Genomic DNA, 24,896 nt, shown 5'->3' on the forward strand with positions numbered 1-24,896 from the left:
CAGCTCTAGAACTAAGGTAAAATATTTTTTAAATGACAAAAAATAATGTGTACTCCAAAATATCAACTATATTTTACTTTTGCTTCTTTATACTTTTGGGTTCTTTTCAAAATTTCCACAATAAGCTAGTAGTACCTTCATAATGAATAATAAATTTTAAAGGCAATTATTCATTGCAGTTGATAAACAATTACCTTCATAAACATCTTAAAACTTAACTATTACCTTTTTGTCTCCTTGTTTTCGTCTTCTTAACCCTGGTCTATAATCATCTCCGAATCTCAGAAAATAATAGTAAGAAACTAGCCTCTCAATAGGATCCCTTATAACATTAATGTAAATTGGCTTCTTCTTCACACCAAATCTGAAACAGAACAAAACGTAAAAGGTGAAATCTATATTGTCATTTGTTTTGGGGTGTCCTGAAATTGTAAGTTTGAGGTATTACTTCTATACGGAAAGAAGAATGTGCATTTATTTAAATAAAATAGACTATGTGGAGATTAGGAAACAGTTTATGATTATTTGTTACAATATAATAACCAGGAAATAAGAATTTAAAAATCACTGCTGAAGATAAAGAAGGGAAATTTGAACAAAAATAATTTTTTAAAATTTTACTGGCAAGAATTACATAAAACATCTTAATTTTATATAGCAATGATTTCTCATCTCTGGCCCACCAAACCAGGCAAACATTATCAACGGATACAGCATTAAGTCCACACAATATGACCACTGGAGTCAGCCTTCTGCTCTTGCTGATTTTATTTTTATTATTATTTTTTTAAATCTTCATTTATTTTTGAGAGAGAAAGAGAGAGCGTGAGCTAGAGAGGGGCAGAGAGAGAGGGAGACACAAAATCTGAAGCAGGCTCCAGGCTCCGAGCTGTCAGCACAGAGCCCGACACAGGGCTCAAACTCATGGACCGCGAGATCATGACCTGAGCCGAAGTCGGACGCTTAACCAACTGAGCCACCCAGGCGCCCCATGCTCTTGCTGATTTTAAAGACAAGAGTGAAAGCCATTTGGTTTCAGCACTGTTTCCTTGGGGAATGAGAAAGAGTTGAAGGAACAAAGGAAACACAGAAGGCTTTTACTTTAGCAACCCATGCAGCCCCTAGAATTGTCCAGCTGGCTCCTGTTCTAACATCCTCACTTGTCCCAGTCTTGAAACCTTCGTGTTACCTTGATCTCTACTTTCCTTTATTCTTCACTTAGTACAGTTACCAAGTCCTTTGATTTTTTTCTGCTGTTGGCTTCCCCACAGATCTGACCTGTCCTCATCATTCCCTTCCTTTCCACCACCGTCCTCTCCCAAGGTCTCTGGTTTAGATTACTGCAATAACCTTGCTGGTTTTCTTGCATCAGTGTTTCTCCCTTCCAACCTACCTTTTAGAGCAATTCCCAACTGATATTCCTAAAACACCATTTATTAGATCACTCTTCTTAGAAACATGAAATAACTCTACTGTTTATGTTGACATCGAATCCAAACTCCTTTGCCTGGCTGCTAATGTCTTCTGGCCTATGTCTCAGGCACCACCTTATTGACCTAACTGTATTCTTAACTGTCCTCAAAGAAGAAGCCAGCTATCTGTTATGGTTAGGCCCACCTCTTCTACCTCCCCCAACCTGTCACAGTTACTCCTCTTCCTCCTTGCGTGCCTTCGCTCATTCGGTCTTCCTTAATCAGAATGCCAGTCTCATTTTTTCCATTTTTTTCTGTCACATTAATTAATTTAAAGAAATATTTTTTTGCATATGCCAGCACTATTATAATATGAAGAGTACGGCCATGGGAAAAAAAATTCCTTGGCTTTGTGGAGCCAACACTCTACTTGGGAGAGACAACATAAACATAGTAAAAAGTACTAAGGAAAAGAATGAAGGGAAAGGAACAGGGACTGCCAGGAGAGGTGGGAAGAGTACAATTCAGAAATAGGGTTTTCCAGGAGGGCCTCACTAGTATTAGGTGATGATAGGAGGGAGCCATGTAGATGAAAGTGTTCCAGGAAGATGGAACTCCAGGAGTATGAAGCCCTTTAAGCAGCTAGGTGCCAGGTGTTCTCAAGGAATAGCAAGATGGGCCTGGCTGCAGCAGAATCAGAAATGGAGAGAAGGGGGTGGGGTGGAGGAAATGCAGATCATGTGGGCCCCGTAGATCTTTATGAGCATCAGGACGGCAGCCTGACTGAGTCAGCAGGGAAGTATCATTATGGGATGTAATATACAGCATGGTGACTGTGGTTACCAACACTGTATGGTAAACTTGAAAGTTGCTATGAGAAGAGATTTGTGAAAAGTTCTCACCGTAACAGCAGCAACAAGATGGAAATTATTTGAGGGGAAGGATGTGTTAACTAACCTTATTGTGGTAAACATTTTACAATATACACGTGCATCAAATCATCACATTGTACGCTTTGAACTTACACAACGTATATCAATATATCTCAATAAAGCAGGAGGGGAAAAAACAACCATTGGCTGCTGTTTTGGAGCAAACACAGAGGGCCAATAATGCAATCTTGTAAAGTCTAGACAGCCTGTGGCACACGGTACTATCTGCTTTCACGGACACCTGCACCCAGGAGCTACTGCTCTCAGGCAAGTCTATCCACTGCTGATCTTACTCGTGCTTGTCTTATAAGTTGAGAATTTTCTCCTTAGCACCATGATCAACCATTTGAGAATAGGCAGAGTACTCTACATTTCTTTTTATAGGTTTCACAAGGCCTAGTATACATAAATACTTGCCCACTGATTAATTAGTACTAATTGGAAAGATTAGAAAAATACTAACAATCTCTCTGAAAATAAGAATCACGATGAGAAATGATACAACTAAGCCTGGGTTGTAGGACTCTGGTAAGAGACAAGTGAAAGTTGCTTATTCTTTTAAACCACTCCTGGTATGTCCACTCATCTGTCCACAGAAACCTTCATTTGAGTGAACAGCTTAGAATTTAAATTTCCCTTCTTACTAAAATCTTTTTCCGAAGGCACTAAAAAGCAAATAGCTAAACTAACCAACCATGTCTCCCCCTTATTTCTGCCTACTGCAATCAATGTCTTTCACACAGCGGGCATTCTATAAATGTTTTATACTTAATTCTTAAGCAAATGAGTAGTGAAAGAGACTACAGATAAGAGAAAAAGCAAGGTGCCTGGATAACTGGATTCTTTCAGTCTCTAAATTACTGAAAATTAACTAAACAGGAAGTTTCTAACCTACAAATAAGCTGTATTCTACAAGAACCGTTGTGTGTGTAAAAAGTGGTCAGCTGTCTTGAATTTCAGTTCTTTTCTCACCATTAACACTTAAGGGCACTAAAATTTGTGTTCACATGGAAATACTGAAAACTACAGAGAATCCTTTTGTAAAACATTAATTACAATATTACAGTTGTGAATTGTTGATCAGAATTGGGATGCATTTTTTTAAGTGAACAACTCATAAAACTATAAAACCAATAATGCAGTAAAAATGTCTTTCACAATGTTTTAAAAGAGGAAACAATATCATTCCAAATATATGGCACTGTCACACTGGGTATTACAGTAGAAGCTCCGTGAGGGCAGGACTGTTTCCCTCTTGTTCATGGCTTTGTTCCTAGTATTCAGCACAGTGCCAGACATACAAGTGTCAAATATCACAGAACTACATTGAACAGACTATTGGCAAGTAACCACTTAGGAAGACTTTCTGTGGGACAGTGCACTCAGCAGTGAGAAGAGGTGGGGAGGCATCAGGAATACACAGGTGCTACATGAAATAAGTGGAAAGTCTTGTAACAGGAAGCAACAAGGAAGGGAAAGTACAAGATCGTGGGGTAAGGGCTCCAATCTTCAGACTGTGGGATTTCCTGGGAACCCCCTTACCATCTTCTCCATTATTAGCCACTGACGACTCTGAGTCATTCTCTTGGGAATTACCTCCTTCCCATATCATCTTCCACCACTGCTTCCTCTTTTTTCCTTCCCCCTAGTCCCCGACATGTGGGACAGACAGCAATTCTTACCAAGTGGCAGTGAAAAGGGGATATGGCACGTTACCAAATTCTCCTTGCTGTCTGGAAGATGACTTTCTGGAACATGGCTTTGGACGGCAGTTACCGCTATGAAGTATGATTTCAATGAAATACATGTGAACTCATTCTGAAGATGGATAAGACTACTGTTATAAGGTAGGGTATGGTTATAAGGTAGGATATGGCTATATAGACAAGAAAGCAAGAGATTCTAACAGAAAACAGGCATGGTAAAAACAGCATCTGGACTGTTTAGCTCAGCTGGTTAGGAAACAGGCTTACTTTTAGGTTTGTGGGTTTAATTCTTTTGCCAACCAGGTAGTTTTGTACAGGGGGAAGTGTTCTATGGTTGTAAACTCTGCCTTTAACCTGACCAGGCATCTGAACTGTTCCTCAGGAGGGCTCAGGTGGAAGAAGAGACAACCCATCTTCATTCCAAAAAACATAAACTATTATTATTGACCTGTTAGAACATGATCTTCCTAGGAAAAGAACAGCATCATTTGGTAGGCATCTGTAATGTTCTATAAAGATCAAAAGGCAAAAGTCTAATGTGAGCAGCAGGTTGGTAAGAAGACATTTTAGGAACCTTGCTCTTGCCACATCAGCATATGTGGAGTGACAAAGCATGGACACAAACTCGGCTCGTTTCTTTACAGCCACACCCTACATATTTCGGATAGATGAGCAGGCATCAAGAATTGTCAATAGAGCAAGTACATACCCAGAACATCTGAAAGGAACCTTTTCAACAAGCTGGACAGATCTCAAAGAGGGCTGACTAGCCTTCAGGAAGCACAATGCTTTATGATTTCTGCTTCATACTAGGTGTAACATCTCTAGGAAAGCAGCAGTCTCACTGCTTAGATGGGACACTCCCATCTAATATATATTTATTCCGGACTCTCTTAGCCCTAAAGGGTTCACAGAAATTTCAAATCCTCCCCAGTGTGGTAGGTTCCCAGTGTCGTTTTGAAAATAGTATATGACCTGTTGGTATTTGTTGGTTCCGCTGGTGATGTTGTGATTTTTGTAGTAATTATTTATCTCTTAAAAAGGGCATTCATCTACTATGCATCTATTAAAATAGCCCAAATTTAAAAAAAATTAAAAAAAGGTCTAACAATACCAAGTGGTGGCAAGAAATACACAGCACCTGGGCCTCCCATACATTGTTGGTGAGATTGCAGAGTAACACAGCCACATGAAAAAAGTTCTGCAGTGTCCTAGAGTTACCATAAAATCTAGCAGTCCCACTTGTAGCTTTTACCCAAGAGAAACGAAGACATACGTTCACATAAAACCTGAGTGCAGGGGCGCCTGGGTGGCTCAGTCGGTTAAGCGTCCGACTTCAGCTCAGGTCATGATCTCACGGATTGTGGGTTCGAGCCCCATGTCGGGCTCTGCGCTGACAGCTCAGAGCCTAGAGCCTGCTTCGGATTCTGTGTCTCCCTCTCTCTCTGTCCCCGCCCTGTGCACGCTCTGTCTCTGTCTCTCTCTCCCTCAAAAATAAATAAAGATTAAAAAACAAAAACACATGAAAACCTACGTGCAAATGTTTCCGCAGCTTTATTCATAATCAACAAAAGCTGGAAACCCAAGTATGCAGAAACTGGTGAATGGATAAAGACTGTGGCATATGCACACAATGGAATACTACTTATCCAAGAATTAACTACCAATATGCATAAATTGGATGCATGTCAAAAGTCTATGCTAAGTGAAAGAAGCCAAACTCAAAAGACCCGGTGACTGACTAAAAAGTATGTGGTGAAGAAAAGGGTTGTCCAAGAGGACTCTAGGTTCTGGCTTCGATGTCTTGATAAATAAACACAGGTAAACTTCCCAAAAGGGAATAATGGAGGCAAACACAAGAGTCTTGAGCAATACCTTAGCTGGGAACAGGAAGGGCCAGCACAGATTCAGGTAGGGAGAAGAAGAAAACACCGGTAGGACAATGTGGTAAATGAAAGGAGACAGAATTTTAAAAGAACGTTAACACTGCTTCGCGTGAGACACAGAACCTACTGCTTCATATACATTATCATATTTAATCCTCACAACCACCACGAAGTAGTTACTTTAATTTTCTTCACTTTATAAATGGGGAAAATGCAGACCTGAAGTAACGTGCCGGTAAGGAACCGAAGGGATTTAACTGCAGGTCTGGCTGGCTTCAGAGACAGCTCCCTAGCAGTCTACGGGATCAGTGTTGTAAAAAGGGCTGGTGGTACGAGGTCAATAAAAAGGCAACTCTCGCATATTGCCTGTAATGATTAAAATAAGGAACGTTTCTCTAGTGTTGTGACGTATTTGTTGAAAGCTATAGAAAATGGTGCTGACTTCAACCGGCTCAGGAGAGAATTACAAGGTAAAATGGACAATCTCACATAAATCTATAGACTGACAAACTATATTAGGCCTAAAATATTGTCACTTTATTACTCTCTAGGATACCTTAGACCTAGTGAAGCACTCAGTTATGTGTCTCTTGTCCTGACGTATCTGTGCTTTACTGATTGACATTAATTGTTCTGAAAAAGACAACAGGGGTGATGTGGACAAACCAAATGACAGTGATAAAAACCCACACTCTTTCCTGGGGACAACCACAAAGGTACACACCTGACATGTACCTGAATAAAACTGCTGTACCAAAAATCATTTCCAAATAGCTAAGACAGATACCGACATATTAGCCATAGGTAGCTAGGTCATAGACAATCTCAGCAGACTGATCGAAACCAGCATGAACAGTTTTCTTTTAGCTGAATATTATTCACTATAAAGGCAAATGTCACTGAAATAAACCAAAGAGATGTTCTAATGTTTTTATTTTGTAAAATCTGAAAAAAATCAAAGTGGAGGTAATAGATGGTGCTGGTTAGGAGTATGAATTTAAAAGGGAGGATGATCTGTAAGATTTTCACTGTTTATAATAAAACATAATTCCGGGGGGAAAATGGGGCTTCCGTGAACTCACTGAAGACAAGAACTACAACTTATTCAACTTCATGTGGCCTATACTCTAGGACATTTTGAAAATGTCCAACCTATACAATTTTTTAAGTGGAAAATTTCTACATTCATGACATTAATGATCATATCTGCATTATTTTAAAATTATGGTGTTCACTAACTGAACAGAAAAAAAACGTAAGTGTACACTAAAAAGAATGAGGAAATATGCTAAAAAAAATCGAGAGTAAAAAAAATCAAGAATAAGACTAAAACAGAAAGGAGCAAGACAGGACAGGAATACAAACTTGGAACAAAGATATTTCTGTTATTATGCTAAAGTCCTGAATCAAACCAGATAAATATAACCAAAACATGGCTTGAGCACATATAGGCTTACATATAAAATGTGTGTTTCTTAGTGATTGGTCTAAACCAGAAACCACTTTTCATTTTTGATTTCTTTATCTTGCTTCCTGGGTTTCTGGGGACATACTGAGTTTATATGCTTTTCAGGGACTCTTTTAAAACAAATGAAAAGCTATGTGATTAAATATTTCTTTCACCAAATTCAACTGTTTTCTCCTAAAGGCAAGTATTTTAGTGGACTCCACACAGTACTATGGCAGTCCAGAATACATTTTGAAGAATAAAGTATTTTAAAAATTAGTAAGGTTATGTTTCTTTCCTCTTAGTCATTCACGGTGAGTATGCCTGTTACACTAAAATTTATTTTAAAAGATACTAGTTACATCTACCATAGTTCTTGATGATATACATCAAAATACATTTCCTCTAGGTGATTTCTTTTAGGTGTTTATTTAAAATCTTGTAAAAGTCCGTTGAAATATGTTACAATATTTTTAACCTCTAATAGCATGAGACCCATTATGAAAATACTCAAAATCTTAAATATTCGTTAGTATTTAATAAATGAGATTAATCTTTTCAAGAAATTTTGTAACTTTTTCATCTGCAAGAACCCTAGCATATACCAGAGCTTCAAGTACAAGACTTTTGCCAAAAGCAAAAGCACTCAATATATTATTTTAATAATGGAAACCTCAAGTATTAGAAACCAAGCTGTATTTGGAAAAAATAAATCATTTAGGTGAAAGAGTAACAAACATTCAATTGAAGGATAATGCAGCCCTCAGGGAAAATATGCATATGAATCGAGTTTATGAAATTGGTTCAGTGCCTCTGCAAGGAAAAAATAATTAGTTTATTTTAAAGCTGCCCATAAAATGTCTTCAATATTGCATTATGAATTATTTACAGAAAAATGTACATCTAACTTTAAAGCTACCATTTTACTGAAACATCTTGAGTACTGTGGAGCTAGAAATAAGAATATATTATTTCATGTACATAATATTCTGGAGATTCCCTTTTAATTACATGCTTTTCAAAAAGTTAAAGTTTAGTATCTGAATCAGTAATAATTCACTCAACTCTTTTTCTTTTCAAATTCAAGAAGTTAAAATGACTGGGATATCAATTTAATTTTCAAATTTTACACAGAATGTTCTCTGGAGTTGACAAACACATGACAGTATATTACTTTGAAGTCATGACTGCTAATGAAATGACTGAGGGGACCATGTCTGAGTTTCAATCATTTTAAAAATACATTTTAGATGTGTCTTTGAAGTTAGTACAGGTTATTGAGGAAAAGATTTGGATTTGAGGTTTTACTATATACTGCTACACTATGTGCTGTGAAAAAACATTCAAATGGATTCACAGAGTAGCCCATGTTTAGAATACACCTTGTGCCCAGTTTGTGGAACAGAATCTTAATATGGCACAGACTCCAGGGGGAGCCACACAGGACTTGCATACCATGCAAATGCCTGGAGTTTTATGAACTTTTCTTGAGAGAATTATGATAGGAATACCCTGAACCCATTCCACCCCAAAAATATGGGAAATGAGAATTATTTATCTCGTTTCAGACAAATCACCATAAAGGAAAATCACCATCTTTTTAAGAGTGTCTTTTGAATACACCACAATTTTAAAACAAACACAAGGTGGCCTAAAAGAAAGTGTATACTTTTCTATGTCTTGGCTGAAATGCAGAGGCACTGGGTAACCAAAAAGTGTGTGATGGGGTTCTCTGCTTTCTCAGTTCTCGGTCAATGATGTGTTAAGTCAGAATCTGGCCTCTAGGTTAAAACGTGGGGCTCTCCTAAAATAGTGTCATTTGGTTGTAAAAGACACATAAACAGAATAATGATAAATAACTTTAAAGAGTATTACTTGCTTTTAGTCTAATTTGAATTTCCAAAATTAATATGACAATTTTCAATTTATGAACACTAGAGGGCAGTAAAACACTAGAAGGTATATTTAAATTACATTATCTAAAAGTGGCAAAGGCAAGCCAGTAGTACATTTTTAAAAATCAAAATAGTAACAATTTAATACATTTGTGTCTTTTTAGGTTGCTAAGGTACAAAGCATTCTTCACTGTGTCATTTCAGGTATAACTTACTTTGCAAAATCCAAATAAGAAACATGTCCATGATAAAACCCTGGTTTCATCTCTTTCCAGGAAGTTATATTCTTTACAAAGCGTACCTAAAATAGGAGAACACACTCATTACTTAAGTTCAACTTAAAGAAAAATGAAATTTGATGATAGTAAAATAGTTTCCATTTAGGCTTTTAAAACAAATCACGCCAGTTTGACAATTACAGAGCTTGAAACACAGGTTTCAACTAAGGAGAGCACAGTGTGATCTGTAATTACCAATTCATCATAGAGAGAGCTATTATCACCACACTCAGAAAAGAGTGAGACAGAAGCCTGAAAAACCCACACAATGCAATCATTTACAATGCTGCACAGTGAGTAATTCACAAGGGGTGAGGGGAGGGTAGGTACCAACACACGCGCTCAAGTCTGTTTTTGACTCCCAGAAACTCATTATTCACAAAAAATCGTATTAATGGCTCAACGAATGAAACAAAAAGTAATCCTTAAACCAAAATGATTAAAGATGATGATTAATCAGAGAACTTTAAAGAACTAAAGATATCATAAGATTGTTGATAAAAAAGGTTAATAAAATTAGAGATGTGATATAGAAAAAATTTTTTAAAATCTAAATATGTCACTATCACTATTTTAATTTGCTGGAATTAAAAGTATGCAAAAGATTAGTTAATAAAAAAATTCTTTTACTGCAAATATATTTTAAAAATTTAAAGAACTGGTTAATACAGAACTTGATAAGCCTAAGTATCACCAGCTATAAAAGAGCAGTGATACACAATTTCTCAAAGAAAAATGGCATCTGTTTTTGATAAGCAAATTTCTGAATGATAAACAGCAAGTGGCTAAGAATTTTCTAGGGACTAGATATAGTGTAGGGGCGGGTTAGGGGGTAGAGAAGGGCTAATGAGTAGGGGGCCCAGCACCCTAAACTGCACTGAAAGCATCTGCAAGCTGTGACCACAGCCTCTAAAGCACAGGCCTATCAATTGCATACTTCTGACAATTTATCAATCTTTCATTTACATTTTAGAATAGTTAGTCATATGGAAATATTCTGGACCACTTCTACCAGATTAGTCAATAAATTAATAGCACTGAATGATGATGGCTGCCTCCTAGAAAAGGCCTGTTGGTAGGGCAGAGCACAAAACAGTGCAGAAGCAGCCATATGTCAGAGAATGTGAACTAGGGAAAAACAGAAGGTTCTGAGGAAATTTATTTTTTAGGGGAAGCATTAATAACTCATATGCTAACAGAAATAGAGTTCTGGGGTGCCTGGGTGGCTCAGTCAGGTGAGCGTCTGACTGCGGCTCAGGTCATGATCTCGCAGTTGACAAGTTCGAGCCCCCACATTGGACTCTGTGCTGACAGCCTAGAGCCTGCTTTGGATTCTGTGTCTCCCTCTCTCTCTGCCCCTCCCCCGCTCATGCTCTGTCTTAAAGATAAACAAACATTAAAAAAAAATTAAAAAAGAAAAGAAGTAACAGAGCTCTTGGAAGGGAAGTGATACGAACCTTATCTTCTTATCTTATACACACACAACACCCTTAAATTAAATCTGAAAACTACTACCATCATGTAGATGATAAAATTATGTTGCCTTAGAAAATACACCTGAGTGCCCCATAGTTGGTTGAGCATCCAACTCTTGACATCGGCTCAGTTCATGATCCCAGTGGGATCGAGACCCATGTCAGGCTCTAAGCTGAGTGTGGAGCCTACTTGAGATTCTCATATTCTCGTATTCTCTCTCTCTCTCCCCCTGCTCTCCCCAACTTGTTTTCTCTCAAAAAAAAAAAAAAAATACAAAATTATATTTTAGCAGATATTTATGATTGTTCCCCACCAAAAAAAAAAAAAAAAAAAAAAAAAAAGAGCCAAATGTGTGATTTGGGCTTCTCATGTTCTTTCCTATCTGTTTAAGGAAGGCACCAAATAAAATATCAAATTGCAAATGAAAAACAAACAGAAAATGAAAAATTAGATAACCCAAAAACTGAATCCTTAAAAAATTTTACATGTTGAATATGAAAAGTCCTTATAACTGCCATTTACTAGTAAATTATTTCATATAAGCTTTTGCTTCTGTGAAAATCAGTTCCATTACTTCAGCCAAAAATGAGGGGGAAACAGAAAAGAAGGAAAAGAGAAAAGGAATGGGAAATGGTGGTTTAAGGGTACTTAAGGCATAGTTAGCAACTCAGCTTTATTTCCCAGAAGCCTAGATTTAATGGGGATGTGATGGTGTGGGAGAGAAATGAAAGGAGATGCTAGACTGGAATCTGAGAAAACAGTGTTACATAAACCAAATGTTAGAGCGGATCAATGGTACAAACTGTGAGTACACTGTGGTAAAAGACTCAGGTGGAAATAAGAGTTAGGTATAAATATAAACTTCAAGCATCCCTCATTCTTCCACCTTTCCTAAGGAAGGTCAGGATTAAACTGAACCCTCCTAAGAACATACTTTATCCAGCACGTGTCCTTCAACGTGAGGTGAAGAGCCCAGGAAGCTGGATAATATCTGGACTGCTGCAGGGCTTCTCAAACTCAATGTGCAAATGGATCATCTGGGACTCCTGTTAAAATGCAGATTTTGATTCAGCAGGTCTGGAGTGGGGCCCAAGATTCTGCACTTCTAACAAGTCTCCACATAATGGCACGTCAATGGACCACATGGAGGAGCAAGCCTCCAGCATGGGTAGGCCCAGGAGCTTCCGCTTGGTTTTATTTACACGAAGCTTGTTTTCGTAGTGCTTTGCAGAGGAGGCCCTGAGGTGTATAAAAGCTCTTCAGCAAAGATATAGCTCATATTCACTGCTTTTATAATAAGGGGAAAAAAGTGTACTGAAATAGAGTGAACTTTTAAAGACTGCCTTGTAAGCTCCCACAGTACATAAAACAGAAGTGAGGACAGGGGCAGAATAAACCCTGCTTACTCAGTCTCCTCCTACCCACGCAGTGATGCCTGGAGCATACTAGAACCAAAGGATTCCAAGAAACACTATTTAAAAGCGAATAGAGGGGCGCCTGGTGGCTCAGTCGTTAAGCGTCCAACTTCAGCTCAGGTCATGATCTCACGGTTCATGGACTGGAGCCCCGGGTCGGGCTCAGTGCTGACAGCTCGGAGCCTGAAGCCTGCTTCGGATTCTGTGTCTCCCTCTCTCCCACTCTGCTCATACTCTGTCTCTCTCTCAAAAATAAACAAACATTAAAAGAAATTTTTTAAAAACCTAACAGAAATGAGAAAAAGGGTTGTGCCTTCCAGTTGGACTCAGGGAAGTTTAGTGATGGCGGAGAACAGAACAAGGCAGGCATCTTCCACTGTTGTCACCAACCTCAAACGCTCTTGTTTACAAAATCAGCATTTTAGATGTGAAAGGGACTTGGGAGATCCTGTACCCCGTATTTTATAGATAAAAAACCCTGGAGCTCAGGAACCATATACTGTAGATTTTGGTCCAATCATCCTTCTAGGCCACATGCTAACTTCCTTAATACATTATTGTTCAATTTAAACAAGGAGGAAAAAACCCAGAAGGATGTGAAAAGGAGAACAGCATTTGTATCATGTTTCTGATCAACAAACTTGGGCACTGAGATTTCAGGTTTTATCCACTGCCAGGGAAACCCCTCAGATCCAGTCATTCAAAACTCCTCAACCTACAAGACCTCAAAGCTGTTGACAAAGCTCTCAAAACTGTTTATTTTCCTGATCACATTCATTATACTCTCAGCTTCCAATTCACCCTGTTCACTACTCTCGTATTGGACAACCATTTTTCAACAATGACCGTTGACTTACTCTTGCCTTTTTACTGTCTTGGGTAACCTCAAGGGGTGCTGAACACCGTCAGCCAAAAGTAAGAGACCTGGTTTAAATGTCTATGCAGGATTTTTGAATTTTATTTCCTAAAATCATTCTGAGGTAAATTCACGTGAGTTATTGCTTTTAAATTCTCTACACTATTACTGTTAAAGTCTCTCAAAACACACAGAATCTTCTGCTAATCTCCAACTATGACAACACCGAAGGCTACGTATGTGCATGTGTTTTTTTTTTCCTTTCATCTCACAAACATTTTACCAGGGCGATGTGTTAGTCTCACTAATAAAGCTGTGGCTGATTTACAATCAGCAATAAATCAAAAGATGCTGAGCTGAGATTTACCTTCTCATTACAGGGAAGAAAAAAAGCGCTAAGCAAACAAATGATGTCAATAAGGTTCAAGTGGTGGTTCAGACTAATCTGCAGCGTAGTTGGAGCATTTAGAAGTATCATTTACATACCACTGAAGTTCTATAACCATCCTTTAACCCCCTTTGAGGAACAGTCTTTTTTGACAAGTTTCCTTTTCAAAGTATGAATTTCGCTGCTTGTCCCGAGTTTCCCTGCCTCTCCACTCTCCATCCCCCTTCTCTCCCTCTGTCAGGAAGCCTCACTGCAGCTCCCACTCTACCACTGGCTGCCTTCTCACCTCTCCTGCACCATTCGCCTTGTCAGTTTCTCTTCTGGCTTTCCTCTGCAGTGGGGCATTCTGCTCCAGACCTTGAGATAAAGCTCCGGAATACAGAGGAGTGAGTGGAAATCGAGATCAGGTGAACAAGCTTCTACAGCATTCACTGGGTGCACTCTCACCGACTATACTTGGCACTAGTGAAAGGTAAAGGGGTGGGCGAAGGGAGCAAAACATAATAGTGGCAAATGAAGTTAAAGAGACGGAAGACCCTGAAAACAGGGGCTTGGGAAGAAGACATAATGTCACTGTAGTGACTTTACTCAAAGAGTAGTTCCATACCCCCACTGAAATAGGCTATCAAGAAGGATGTTTCAGAAGCAGTTGTTAGATACGCTACATGAAAAGAGATGTTTTTATAGCTAGCCTGAAGCAGATCCGAAACTGTGATTTTTGTCAGATTTTATAACTCAAGCAGAGTCAGGCTAGCAAGTAATCAGAGGAGACCTTTAGGGAAAACCCATGCAATGTAGGGAGTGGTGCTGTGATTTATTTGCTGGTGGAATCAGACTGAACCAGTGCTACAGGAAAAAGCGAAGAAAGCACCATCTCACAACAGTGCACCTAGACCTACATTCTTAATAAGATTAATCTCAACATTATGATTATCTGAAAGAACTTGTTTTCACTATCTAAAAGTAGCAATGTCATCCTGACAATCCTGGCCAAATTCCAACTTTGTAATTACTACCTAGTGAACGAATACTACTATTACCTCGGATAATTACTATCTACCAAACTCCTACTCATGCCTATACTTAAAATAAATATCCATTGTACAGCTGTGGGTAGTTTTTCGAGACTAAACTAGAGAGAAAGTTTTCTATGCAAAAAGGAAAAGTGAATAATAACTGGATAAAACATAAGAAAGGTTCGGCAGCAACAGAACACAGTATCTTCACCAAAGTTCAGGATTGTGTTGTTCAGCCTTTCCTTTGCAGGAGGCACAGTGGGTGTGTCTCAAATCACCTGAGGTAAGGGGAGAACACATTGCCATCGATAAAAGGGGCTCATTCTGCCAGTAATTATCATCAGTGGTAGTATGCTCAACTAGGAACTACTTTCAGTACCTAAGTTCATTTGTTCTCTCATTCATTCTTTCAACAAAAATTTTATGGAGCATATATACTATGTCTCAGACACCATTCTAAATACAAGGAATACTGGGGCACCTGGGTGGCTCAGTCAGTTGAGCATCCAACTTCAGGTCAGGTCATGATCTCACAGTCTGCGAGTTCAAGCCCCATGTCAGGCTTTGTGCTGGCAATGCAGAGCCTTCTATGGATTCTCTGTCTCCCTCTCTCTCTCTGACCCTCCCATGCTCACTCCCTCTCAAAAATAAATAAATATTTTAAAAAATTTAAAGATTAAACACAAGGAATATGGTAATAAATAAAACAGACACGGTTCCTGCCCTTTAGGAGCTTATACAGAGGAAAAGACCAATAGTAAACAAATGAGTAAGTAATAAGAAAGATACAGAAAGAATGCTGATGGTACACAGTAACTTGGAAGAAGTATTTAATATATAGGATGGGTAGTAAGGTTTTTCTGAAAGGATGTCATTTAAGCTGAAATGTTAAAAAGGATAACATGAAGCCAATCAGGAGAAACCAGAACATTCTAAGATGGAATGGTTAAGTGCAGAAGCCTTGAAGTGGAAAAGGACTGGCGCAGACAATGAACCAAAAGGCCAGTGTGTGGCTGGTAAACAAGAGGATACAGCAATGGACGAGGACTAGATTTAAAGAGCCTGTTGGTCTAGGTAAGGAATCTGGATTTTGTTGGGGAGGTGGGAACATGAATTTAAAGATTAAGCTTCACTATCCTATGAAGATTATAATACATATGTTCTCATAACCCCACTGAGACCTGTGTTCTAGATATTTTGCTACTTAAACTATAGTTCAAGGACCAGGAGAATCAGTTTTGGCATCAGGTGGAAGATTTTTTAGAAATTCACATTATCAGGTTCCATCTTAGTCTTCTGAATCGGAATCTATACTTTAACTGGTGGCTAATATACACATGACAGGATAAGAAGCACTCATCTAAAGTGACGCTTGAAAAATCAGTATCTGCAACTAATCAAATCATAGGCATTAATGCAAAGATCAGAAGGTTAACAGTGAACTAAAAGGAAAAAAAAATCACTATGTTGTCCTACAGAGAATGCAAATTCTGGGTATTTTCAATGCTTAGAAAAGGACTAAATATGATCACAAACCTAAACATATGAGTGTAGAAAAGAATTAAGAAAGATCCTAAAAGATGCTGCCACTTAACACCTATTTGACAGTTACTTTAAAGACAAGACGTTCTCTAATGTAGAAGTATGTTCATGATAGCAGAGTAAACTTCATTTTCCAACTACAAGAGCTAAATGATTACCTGTCTCTTGCCAATTCCTGCCTATTCACTGAGTAAGGCACACCTCACAAATATAACTCCCAAGACTGCCTCTGGCTCACTCTCATTGCTTTGTCTTCCCATGCCTCACATTCTCAAATGTTTATCTTTCCAATCCCTTGTTCTAACTTTCCCTCTTCTTTTATTCCAATTTCTTCATTGTGAAAAATCCCTAAACTACAGAAAAGATGAAATAATAATATGGTCAAAATCTGCATACTCATGCACTAAGATTCACTAACTTCACCTTTTGCCACCTTTGCTTATCTCTTTGTTCTTTCTCCATATGCACACACACACTTAATTTTTTCTGAACCATTTGAAAACAAGTAGCAGACATTTTTGATCAAAGATCCAGTTACAGATCACACATTACGTTTGGTTTTCATGTCTCTTTAGTCTCCTCACCTCTAGAGAGGACTGTCTTGCCTCACCCCCAACCATACCTGATTTAGTTGTCATGATATTGATACCTTAGAAGAGTTCAAGACGATTATTCTAGAGAATGTTCCAACAAGACGGATTTCTCTGTTTCTTTCAAGATTAGGTCTAGATTAAACATTCTGGTAAGAAACATTTTGCATTAAATAATTTTGTGAGAATATCATGAAGTGATACTTCCTTTTTTTTTTTTTTTTAAAGATTTTTAAGTAATTTCTACACTCAGTGTGGGGCTCAAACTCACAACTCTGAGATCAAGAGCTGAATGCTCTTCTGACTGAGCCAGCCAGGCGCCCCAGATCTTTTCTTTAAACAGTCCTCATAGTTCCTGCATCTATGTTTTATGTTCCGAGTAAATTACAAAGAAGCTTCTTCAAAGATGTGGCCTTGCTTTTTCGTTCCTATTTCAACAAAGAATATAGCACAAACTCTGTATATACTACATACTCAAAAATAAATGAAAACTTGAAAGCAGAGTGGACAACTACTTCTCAGGATGATAGAGTATGCATAGATAGCTATTACCCACTCAGTAGTTTTATATCAGACTCAAAATATTTGGACTTTGCCTCTAAAATTTTTGAGAAAAATAATTAAGCATGTGAACAATTTAGTACAATGCCTAGTACAGTATGTATAAAATACATTTAGGAAAGAACTGGAGCTAAAAAGTATTTCTCTACACAAGCACAATTTAAGTGCTGTTCATCATGTAATCCCACTGCATTTAAGATAGTGTTTATCAGGGCGCCTGGGAGGCTCAGTTGGTTAAGAGTCTGACTTCGGCTCAGGTCATGATCTTGTAGTTCACAGGTTTGAGCCCTGTGTCAGGCTCTGTGCTAACAGCTCAAAGCCTGGAGCCTGCTTCTGATTCTGTGTCTCCCTCTCTCTCTCTGCCCCTCCTCTGCTTGTGCTCTCTCTCTCTCTCTCTCTCAAAAATAAACATTAAAAAAAATTTTTTTTAAAGATATTGCTTTTCTTTTAATGTTCTTTTTGTCTACATGTAACTCATGAGCTATTGAAAGAAAAACAGAAGCTTTAGCTCATCCAAATGTAACTGGGAAAATGTATCACTACATGATGCCTATAAATGTCATATGTGGAGAGCTTCCATAGATTCTTACTTCATAAAAAAAAAATGGTCAATGTCACTGTCAGATATCTTGTAGCTGTCATAAAACTTTGTCATGCTGGACACAAAATAAGCAAGATAACTTTACTTTTCTAAAAAAATACTACGGGGCTCCTGGGTGGCTCAGTCAGGCATTCAACTCTTAATTTCAGCTCTGGTCATGATCTCACAGTTCATGAGTTTGAGCCCCATTTGGGATTCTTTCTCTGTCCCTCTCTCTCTCTGCCTCTCCCCCGCACATGCTCTCTCTCTCAAAATAAACTTAAAAAATAAAGAAATAATAAAAGATACTACTAATAAATCTAAATCTAAAATTACTATGTGAGTATTGAGTTGTTCCTTTTAAACCAAGATACATTTTGAAAAGCAATCAAGCAAGAAATTTAAAATCTACCACACACTACATATAAACTGATTATTTAGGATACTTGCCCTTGAGATATACAGTATTACATAATGAATAGTTTTTATGACCCACTTAGCTAAATAAGCTCATGTTTCTTCTCATTTATAGAAGCGTTATTTAGTTTGGCTGATGGATGTAGATTCTTGGTTTTATGAAAAAGAGTAATTGAGGATACTGCAGAAAGCCAAGAATTATATGGGCAGATGATATGCCATATACTATTAGTCTTTACAAACAGCTCTCTAAGAAAACAAATCTTAACCTTGTGTATCAGTGTTACTCTCTTGTTTCTGTGTAAGGATTTTAAGTATACTTAAAGATGGGATTAGAGTCAATTCTGTGACAAATAAAACAAGTTCAGCTGCTGTCAAACAGATAAATACAATCTTAACTATATGACTATCAACAATCTTTCTAATAAGGCTACTGCAATATGGTATTTAATCCTAGAGAGTATTTTCAAATATCATCTTTTCTCCTCATCGAGCCCAATTCCCATTCCCTTCAATATTTATAGAGAATTCTATTTATTTATAATTACAGTCAGAACTCCAGGTGTGGAGAAAATGTGTGCTACCACTGCTAAAAAGATAATTTTTTTTCATGGGATAATTTCCTCCATTTTTCTTAAATCTATTTCATAGCTACCCATTTGCTTATCTAAAGTTTCTTGACAACTTAAAAGGCAAGATTATGTTAAAAATATAAGCTCCAATTCCTGTTCTCCAGAAGTTTGTAGCTAATATTATATAAATTACTAGTATAGACAAGATGAAGTTCAGGAGGTTAGTCACAAAACTGAGTGATATAGGACACAGGTACTCGGCTGTGAACACAGCTGTGCTGACAGCTCAGAGCCTGGAGCCTGCTTCAGATTCCGTGTCTCCCTCTCTCAGAAACAAACAAACAAACAAACAAACATGTAAGTAAGTAAGTGAGTGAATGAATGAATGAATGAATGAATGAATGAATAAATAAATAAATAAATAAATAAATAAATAAATAAATAAATAAATTTCTCTACCATAAAATGAGACAGCAGAACGATTTTTATTGCAGGGTATCTTGCTAAAAAATGTTCATATTTTTAAAAGGATATCAAAGGCATCATTTTCTCTTTACAAATCCAAAGCTATTCATAAACTACTTTTTATAAATATTTGAATACATATAATATGCAAAGAAATGTATCAAATACTGTGGAAAAATGTAAAATTATAGAAAAGGTGTTTTGGTCCTTCCCCCAAGAGACTTACAATTCACTGGAGTCAGCACACAGATCTCTAAAAATGTTCCTTCCTCTTGAGATACAAAGAGAGTGGGAAAGTATCAGAAAACATTTATTCATCTCCTAAGTGTTTACCTGGTCTTGTAGTGACATCACTGGATTATTTTTGGTAGTGTTGATGTGAAGAACATGGTATTTATTCTTTGCACAAAGGTCATAGGCAATATTGGTAAAAGAGGTGCTTGCAGTTTTGGGGACTCTGTTATAAATGATCACCATATCCTCCTCCTCATCTAGTGCTGCCTCTTGTCGAGGACCATCCATTGTATGTCGCTGCTCAATTTCTCGAACTTCATGTCTTGCAATAGCCCTTTCTGCAAAGAAAAACAGATATGAACTGTTTTTAAAGACAATGAAAATAATTTCTCATTTCTAGAACATAATTTTCCTACTCAAGAAATGGGTAAGAGTACTTGAAGAAATGTTCTGAAGACCCAAACCTCAGAATTACCTTTGAAGGATAATACATATGCATATACAGAACAAGAGAATAAACAGTCATTAAGTTTAGAATACCAAAGACCAGAGATCAGTGTAGTTCAAAAGTCACTCTACATTCTAATAGAATTTCTACAGCCTGAATTCATTCTCAAACACACAAAGACATATTGCATGGCATACTAAACTTCACTGTAAAAAATGCACTTACAAAATGAGTCATTTATAATTTAAGCAGAGATTCTGAAATTTATTACTTAGGATTTAATTACTCCCTGGTTTATCAAAATGTAGCAGGACAGTGGTTATAAATGCTAGAGTGATTTTTGGTAACAAGAGGAGAAACCACATCATCACAAGCCCTTTTTCATTTTTGGTGTTGCATTACATTCTAAGTCCTGGCTGTTCACTCCTTAAATTCTACGGTTCATCTAACTCAAATCACTACCACATGGTTTGAAAAGCAGTTACCTTTTGCATTCTATTACTATTACTCTCTATTTAATATAAACTTTAGCTTTGAGGGTTTTTTTTTTTTTTTTTTTAGAATAAGGAAATGAAGGGGCAAGAGAGAAAAGAGGGGATAAAAACCTCTACCAAGATGACAAGTTACCTTGCACAGAGACAGCCGCCCACACACACTATGCACCTTCCTACCACCAGATCTCGGTGCAAGCTGTCTCACTTGAACATTCTTCCATTTCCCCCATACCCTAATGCTGCCTGGTGAACTCCTCAACCTCCACAGGGAATTTCATCATGCCTTGAAGGCGAAGCATTATCTCATCTCCCTAATTAGGTAACATCACACACACAATGCATGCATATGTACCACATACCACATGTCTCATACTAATCAGAGTTGTGATTTTTTTAATATTAAATGTATTACTGGTGTCTGTCCACCATAATGCCGACAACTTAATAAAATGACACAAAAAAGCAATGAGGTATAATTACAGTAACAAGCACAGGCTTCAAATACTGTCAAACCATATATCTTATATTTTGGTTCAGAAGACACGGTCACCACCACATTATAGAAAGTATACCCTGAGCTCAGGATTCACATTCAGAAGACTTGAATAGAAGTTCCAAGCCTGCTACATATTAGCAGTGGGCTTTCCAAAACAGGAGGAGAAGCCCATATACTCTATATGTATATGCACGTGTGCATGCGCGTGTGTGTGTGTGTCCACATTCTATATGTATGTGCATACATGTGTTCTTTTATTTTCCCTTGGGAGAGTTAGATGAGAATGTGCAAAGAAGGAGATGAGCTTAATGTTGAACATATCACTGAATTGCCTGGGACCATCTAGGAGATGTTATGTAGATAATTGGGCACATAGGTCAAGGGTTCAGAATAAACATTCAAGTAGAAGAAAGACATCTGGGAAAACCATGGAAATGAATGCAATTGCCTAGATAATCTAGAATATGTAGCATGGGAGAGAGACTCTGGAACAGAATCCTTGGAAATACCAACATTTAAGGAGCAAATAAAGACAATCTATAGAATGAGGCTAAGAAGAAACAGAGAAAGGAAGCAGGGTAGACTTTTAAGAAGCATATGCCACATGATAGAAAGCATAATATTTTTCAAATTGACAGTGCTTCCCAAATGGATCTATAAATCAAGGTAATATATGAGGCTATAAGCATCTACACAGGATTTGGAGGTTGTCTCAGGTTAAACCCAAAGAGTATTTATTGAGAACCTACACACGTTATTATATTCAATAATTGTTAAGAAATCTTATCTCCCAAACAACCTCAAACTGTCATCATAGTCTAAAACTATTATGATATTGTTATGTACACACACCGCCCTCTTTCCACAAAGGAAAATAAAACAGTGCTGTTGTCATTCAGGTGCTGACAGAAGCGTGAGAGGTCTCCTCTAGCAGCCCAGACATGCATAAAATTGCCTTTAAAAGATTCACCTACAAGCAACAATGCTGAATTTACTTTCATTAGTTTTTCTAAAACCAAGTATTTGGAAAAGAAGATTTTACGTGCTGTTTCACAACTGGGTACCCATTCCATCTACAGAATACATAATGACAGAATATATAAAGAAATTCTGTAATATTAACAGTTTTTGTAATTATTCCATCTACTTATAAAATTTTACATACTCAATCACTGCTGTGAAAATTAGCCACAAAATTAATTAAAAATATTTTTAAAAGGGGGTGCCTGGGTGGCTCGGTTGGTTAAGCATCTGACTCTTGATTTTGGCTCAGGTCATGATCTCATGGTTCATGAGTTCAAGCCCTGCATCGGGCTCTGTGCTGACAGTGTGGAGCCTGCTTCAGATCCTCTCTCTTCCTCCCTCTCCCCCTTCCCTGCCCGCTCACTCTCTCTCTGTCTCTCAAAAATAAACTTTTAAAAAGAAGTTATCGTTTTGTATGTGGAATTATTTTTATTATTATTTTAGAGAGCAAGCAAGCACAAACATGGAAGAGGGGCACAGAGAGAGAGAGGGAGAATCTTAAGAAGGCTCCACACTCAGCACAGAACCCAATGTGGGGCTTGATCCCATGACTATGAAATCATGACCTGAGCTGAAATCAAGAGTCGAACACTCAAATGACTGGGCCATCCAGGCAACCCTGTGGATTTTTTAGTTTTTAAAGTGATAAAACCCTAGCCAGACCATGAAACATGTAAAAATTAATCACTGTTCTTGGTTCATCATGTGTACTAAATTATATGCACTGTATATTGAACACAACTTTAAAAAACTTCTATAAAAACGTGCAAATATGGGAGTCACTACTTTCCTCATTCAAATAATATATTTATACGCACGTTCTATTTTTCAAGTGTTTTTACTTTGCTTTAACAAACATGATAATTAGTAACATAGTGTTATGCCTAAACATAAAATGATAAAAAGTGTGGAAAATTAAGAGGATTTTTATTAGTAATGTTTGTTTATAGAATCAAATCTCACTTAGTTGAATAATAACAGTAATAGCTCTTGATAGTAAAATACTCTCTTTCCACCTGTGACAAATGTAAAACCAGTAAGGGTGTTTGCAATATAGCCATATTCTTGACTTGCTAAGTATTTGACAGTTCCAAGTCTTTTTTTTTTTTTTTTATCAAAGATGCTCTGCATCTAGTTAGTACAGCTTCTTCTGAGACTCTCTTAAATCAGTGGGGAAGCTTTATTAGTTACAGCACATTTGCAGTGCACTTAGAGAATGTAGGCAGTATATTTAAAATCCTTACGATGCTTTTTTGAGGTAATGTTTTCTTCATGTTTGAGTAATGAATTACAGAATCTGCTACGCAAGCTATTTCAGGACCACCACAAAACCTATCACCTCCAAACAACATGGGCACAACCTGAGAGTCATAAAATTACAGGTGGGTTAGGGACTACTGGCACTAAACCACCCACCCAACACCAAAGACAGATGCTAAACTTCATGGCCATTCTAGTTCTTCAAGGCTCCCGTGCAAGGTGGCATAGACCTTGGCTCAATGAACCTTTCCATATGGCAGATTATCAACAAACTCAAGTCTTTTAAAAGACTATTCATAACAGCAGTAATTACCTATTCCTGCACTGGCAGGGCATTAAAGGCCTTATTTAGTGCAAGAAGGTAATGATCAAGCTAAATATGAAACACTATAGCTGCATTAAAAACACCAAACTAAATTCTACACATCACTGAAGTCACCAAGATGCATATACACCAGGCTACAGAAAAAGTGATGAAAACAGAACTGAAGATTTAAAAAAAAATCATACAGCGTTTAATGACAATTGTTTTGAACATTACAGTTGTTTTGGGGAACACCCTTCTCTTTGAATGTGTAATTAAATGTTCAATGTACTAAATAATTTAACCTACACATTTAAAGAGAAATAAGAGAAATTATATGGAAATAAGTTTTGTGGTTTATACAAATTAAAGGACTCACGAATATATAACTATCTCTCCCTGCCACAGCTCAATTCTGCAATGGTCTCAGCAGAAAATAAATACCTCACAAACGCCCCAAAAGTATAGTATTTCTGTATTGTGGGTAGCAGATTAGGACTTCAGGGAGAAAAGATATAGCAGAAGGAAAGAGCAATCCATTGCCTTGCTTTAAATACTGAAACTTCTGGGGGCGCCTGGGTGGCTCAGTCAGTTGAGCGTCCGACTTCGGCTCAGGCCATGATCTCACGGCTTGTGTGTTCAAGCCCCACGTCGGGCTCTGTGCTGACAGCTCAGAGCCTGGAGCCTGCTTCTGCTTCTGTGTCTCCCTGTCTCTCTGCCCCTAACCCACTCGCATTCTGTCTCTGTCCCTCTCAAAAAATAAATAAACATTAAGAAAAAAATTAAAAAAAAATACTGGAACTTCTGCATGTTAAACTGAAAAGTATATAGACAACAGGTGAATAATAAAAGGCAAAGAACATGAAGAAAAAAATTACCAAATTTTAATATTTATAAGAAAAAACCATACAAATTGGCAATGACATCATTAAAACTTCAGTAGATAATAAGCTAAGGTGCTTTATAAGAGATTTAAACTATATATGCATGATAGAGCAGAGTAAAAGTATTACTGGCATTATGATTTTTTGGGGTCATGGACTCCTTTGAGAATATGTAGAATACTGTGGACACCCTCTCTCCAGAAAGACAGACTGGTACATTTTAGGAAGGGGGTGGTCTGTGACCCCAGAGTAACTACTCCTAAGAAAGAAAAAAAACAAAAACCAAAAAACTCCCCAAACAGCAAGCCTAATAGTAAAC

The 24,896-nt window shown here is 37.5% G+C and overlaps 1 protein-coding gene across 4 annotated transcripts in view; it reads right to left on the bottom strand.

Moving 5' to 3' along the window:
* Positions 1–24,896, bottom strand: part of HS2ST1 (heparan sulfate 2-O-sulfotransferase 1) — a 175,082-nt gene that overhangs the window by 17,299 nt on the left and 132,887 nt on the right. For all 4 annotated transcript variants that reach the window (XM_047870816.1, XM_047870817.1, XM_047870819.1 and 1 more), the window contains 3 exons: positions 19,768–20,006; positions 9,494–9,579; positions 226–364 (listed from right to left, as the gene is read on the bottom strand). In XM_047870816.1, the coding sequence (XP_047726772.1) occupies positions 226–364; positions 9,494–9,579; positions 19,768–20,006 (464 nt within the window). The remainder of the gene's footprint in view (positions 1–225; positions 365–9,493; positions 9,580–19,767; positions 20,007–24,896) is intronic.

Source organism: Prionailurus viverrinus, chromosome C1 (assembly GCF_022837055.1).
Source record: "Prionailurus viverrinus isolate Anna chromosome C1, UM_Priviv_1.0, whole genome shotgun sequence".
Lineage (NCBI taxonomy): Eukaryota > Metazoa > Chordata > Mammalia > Carnivora > Felidae > Prionailurus > Prionailurus viverrinus.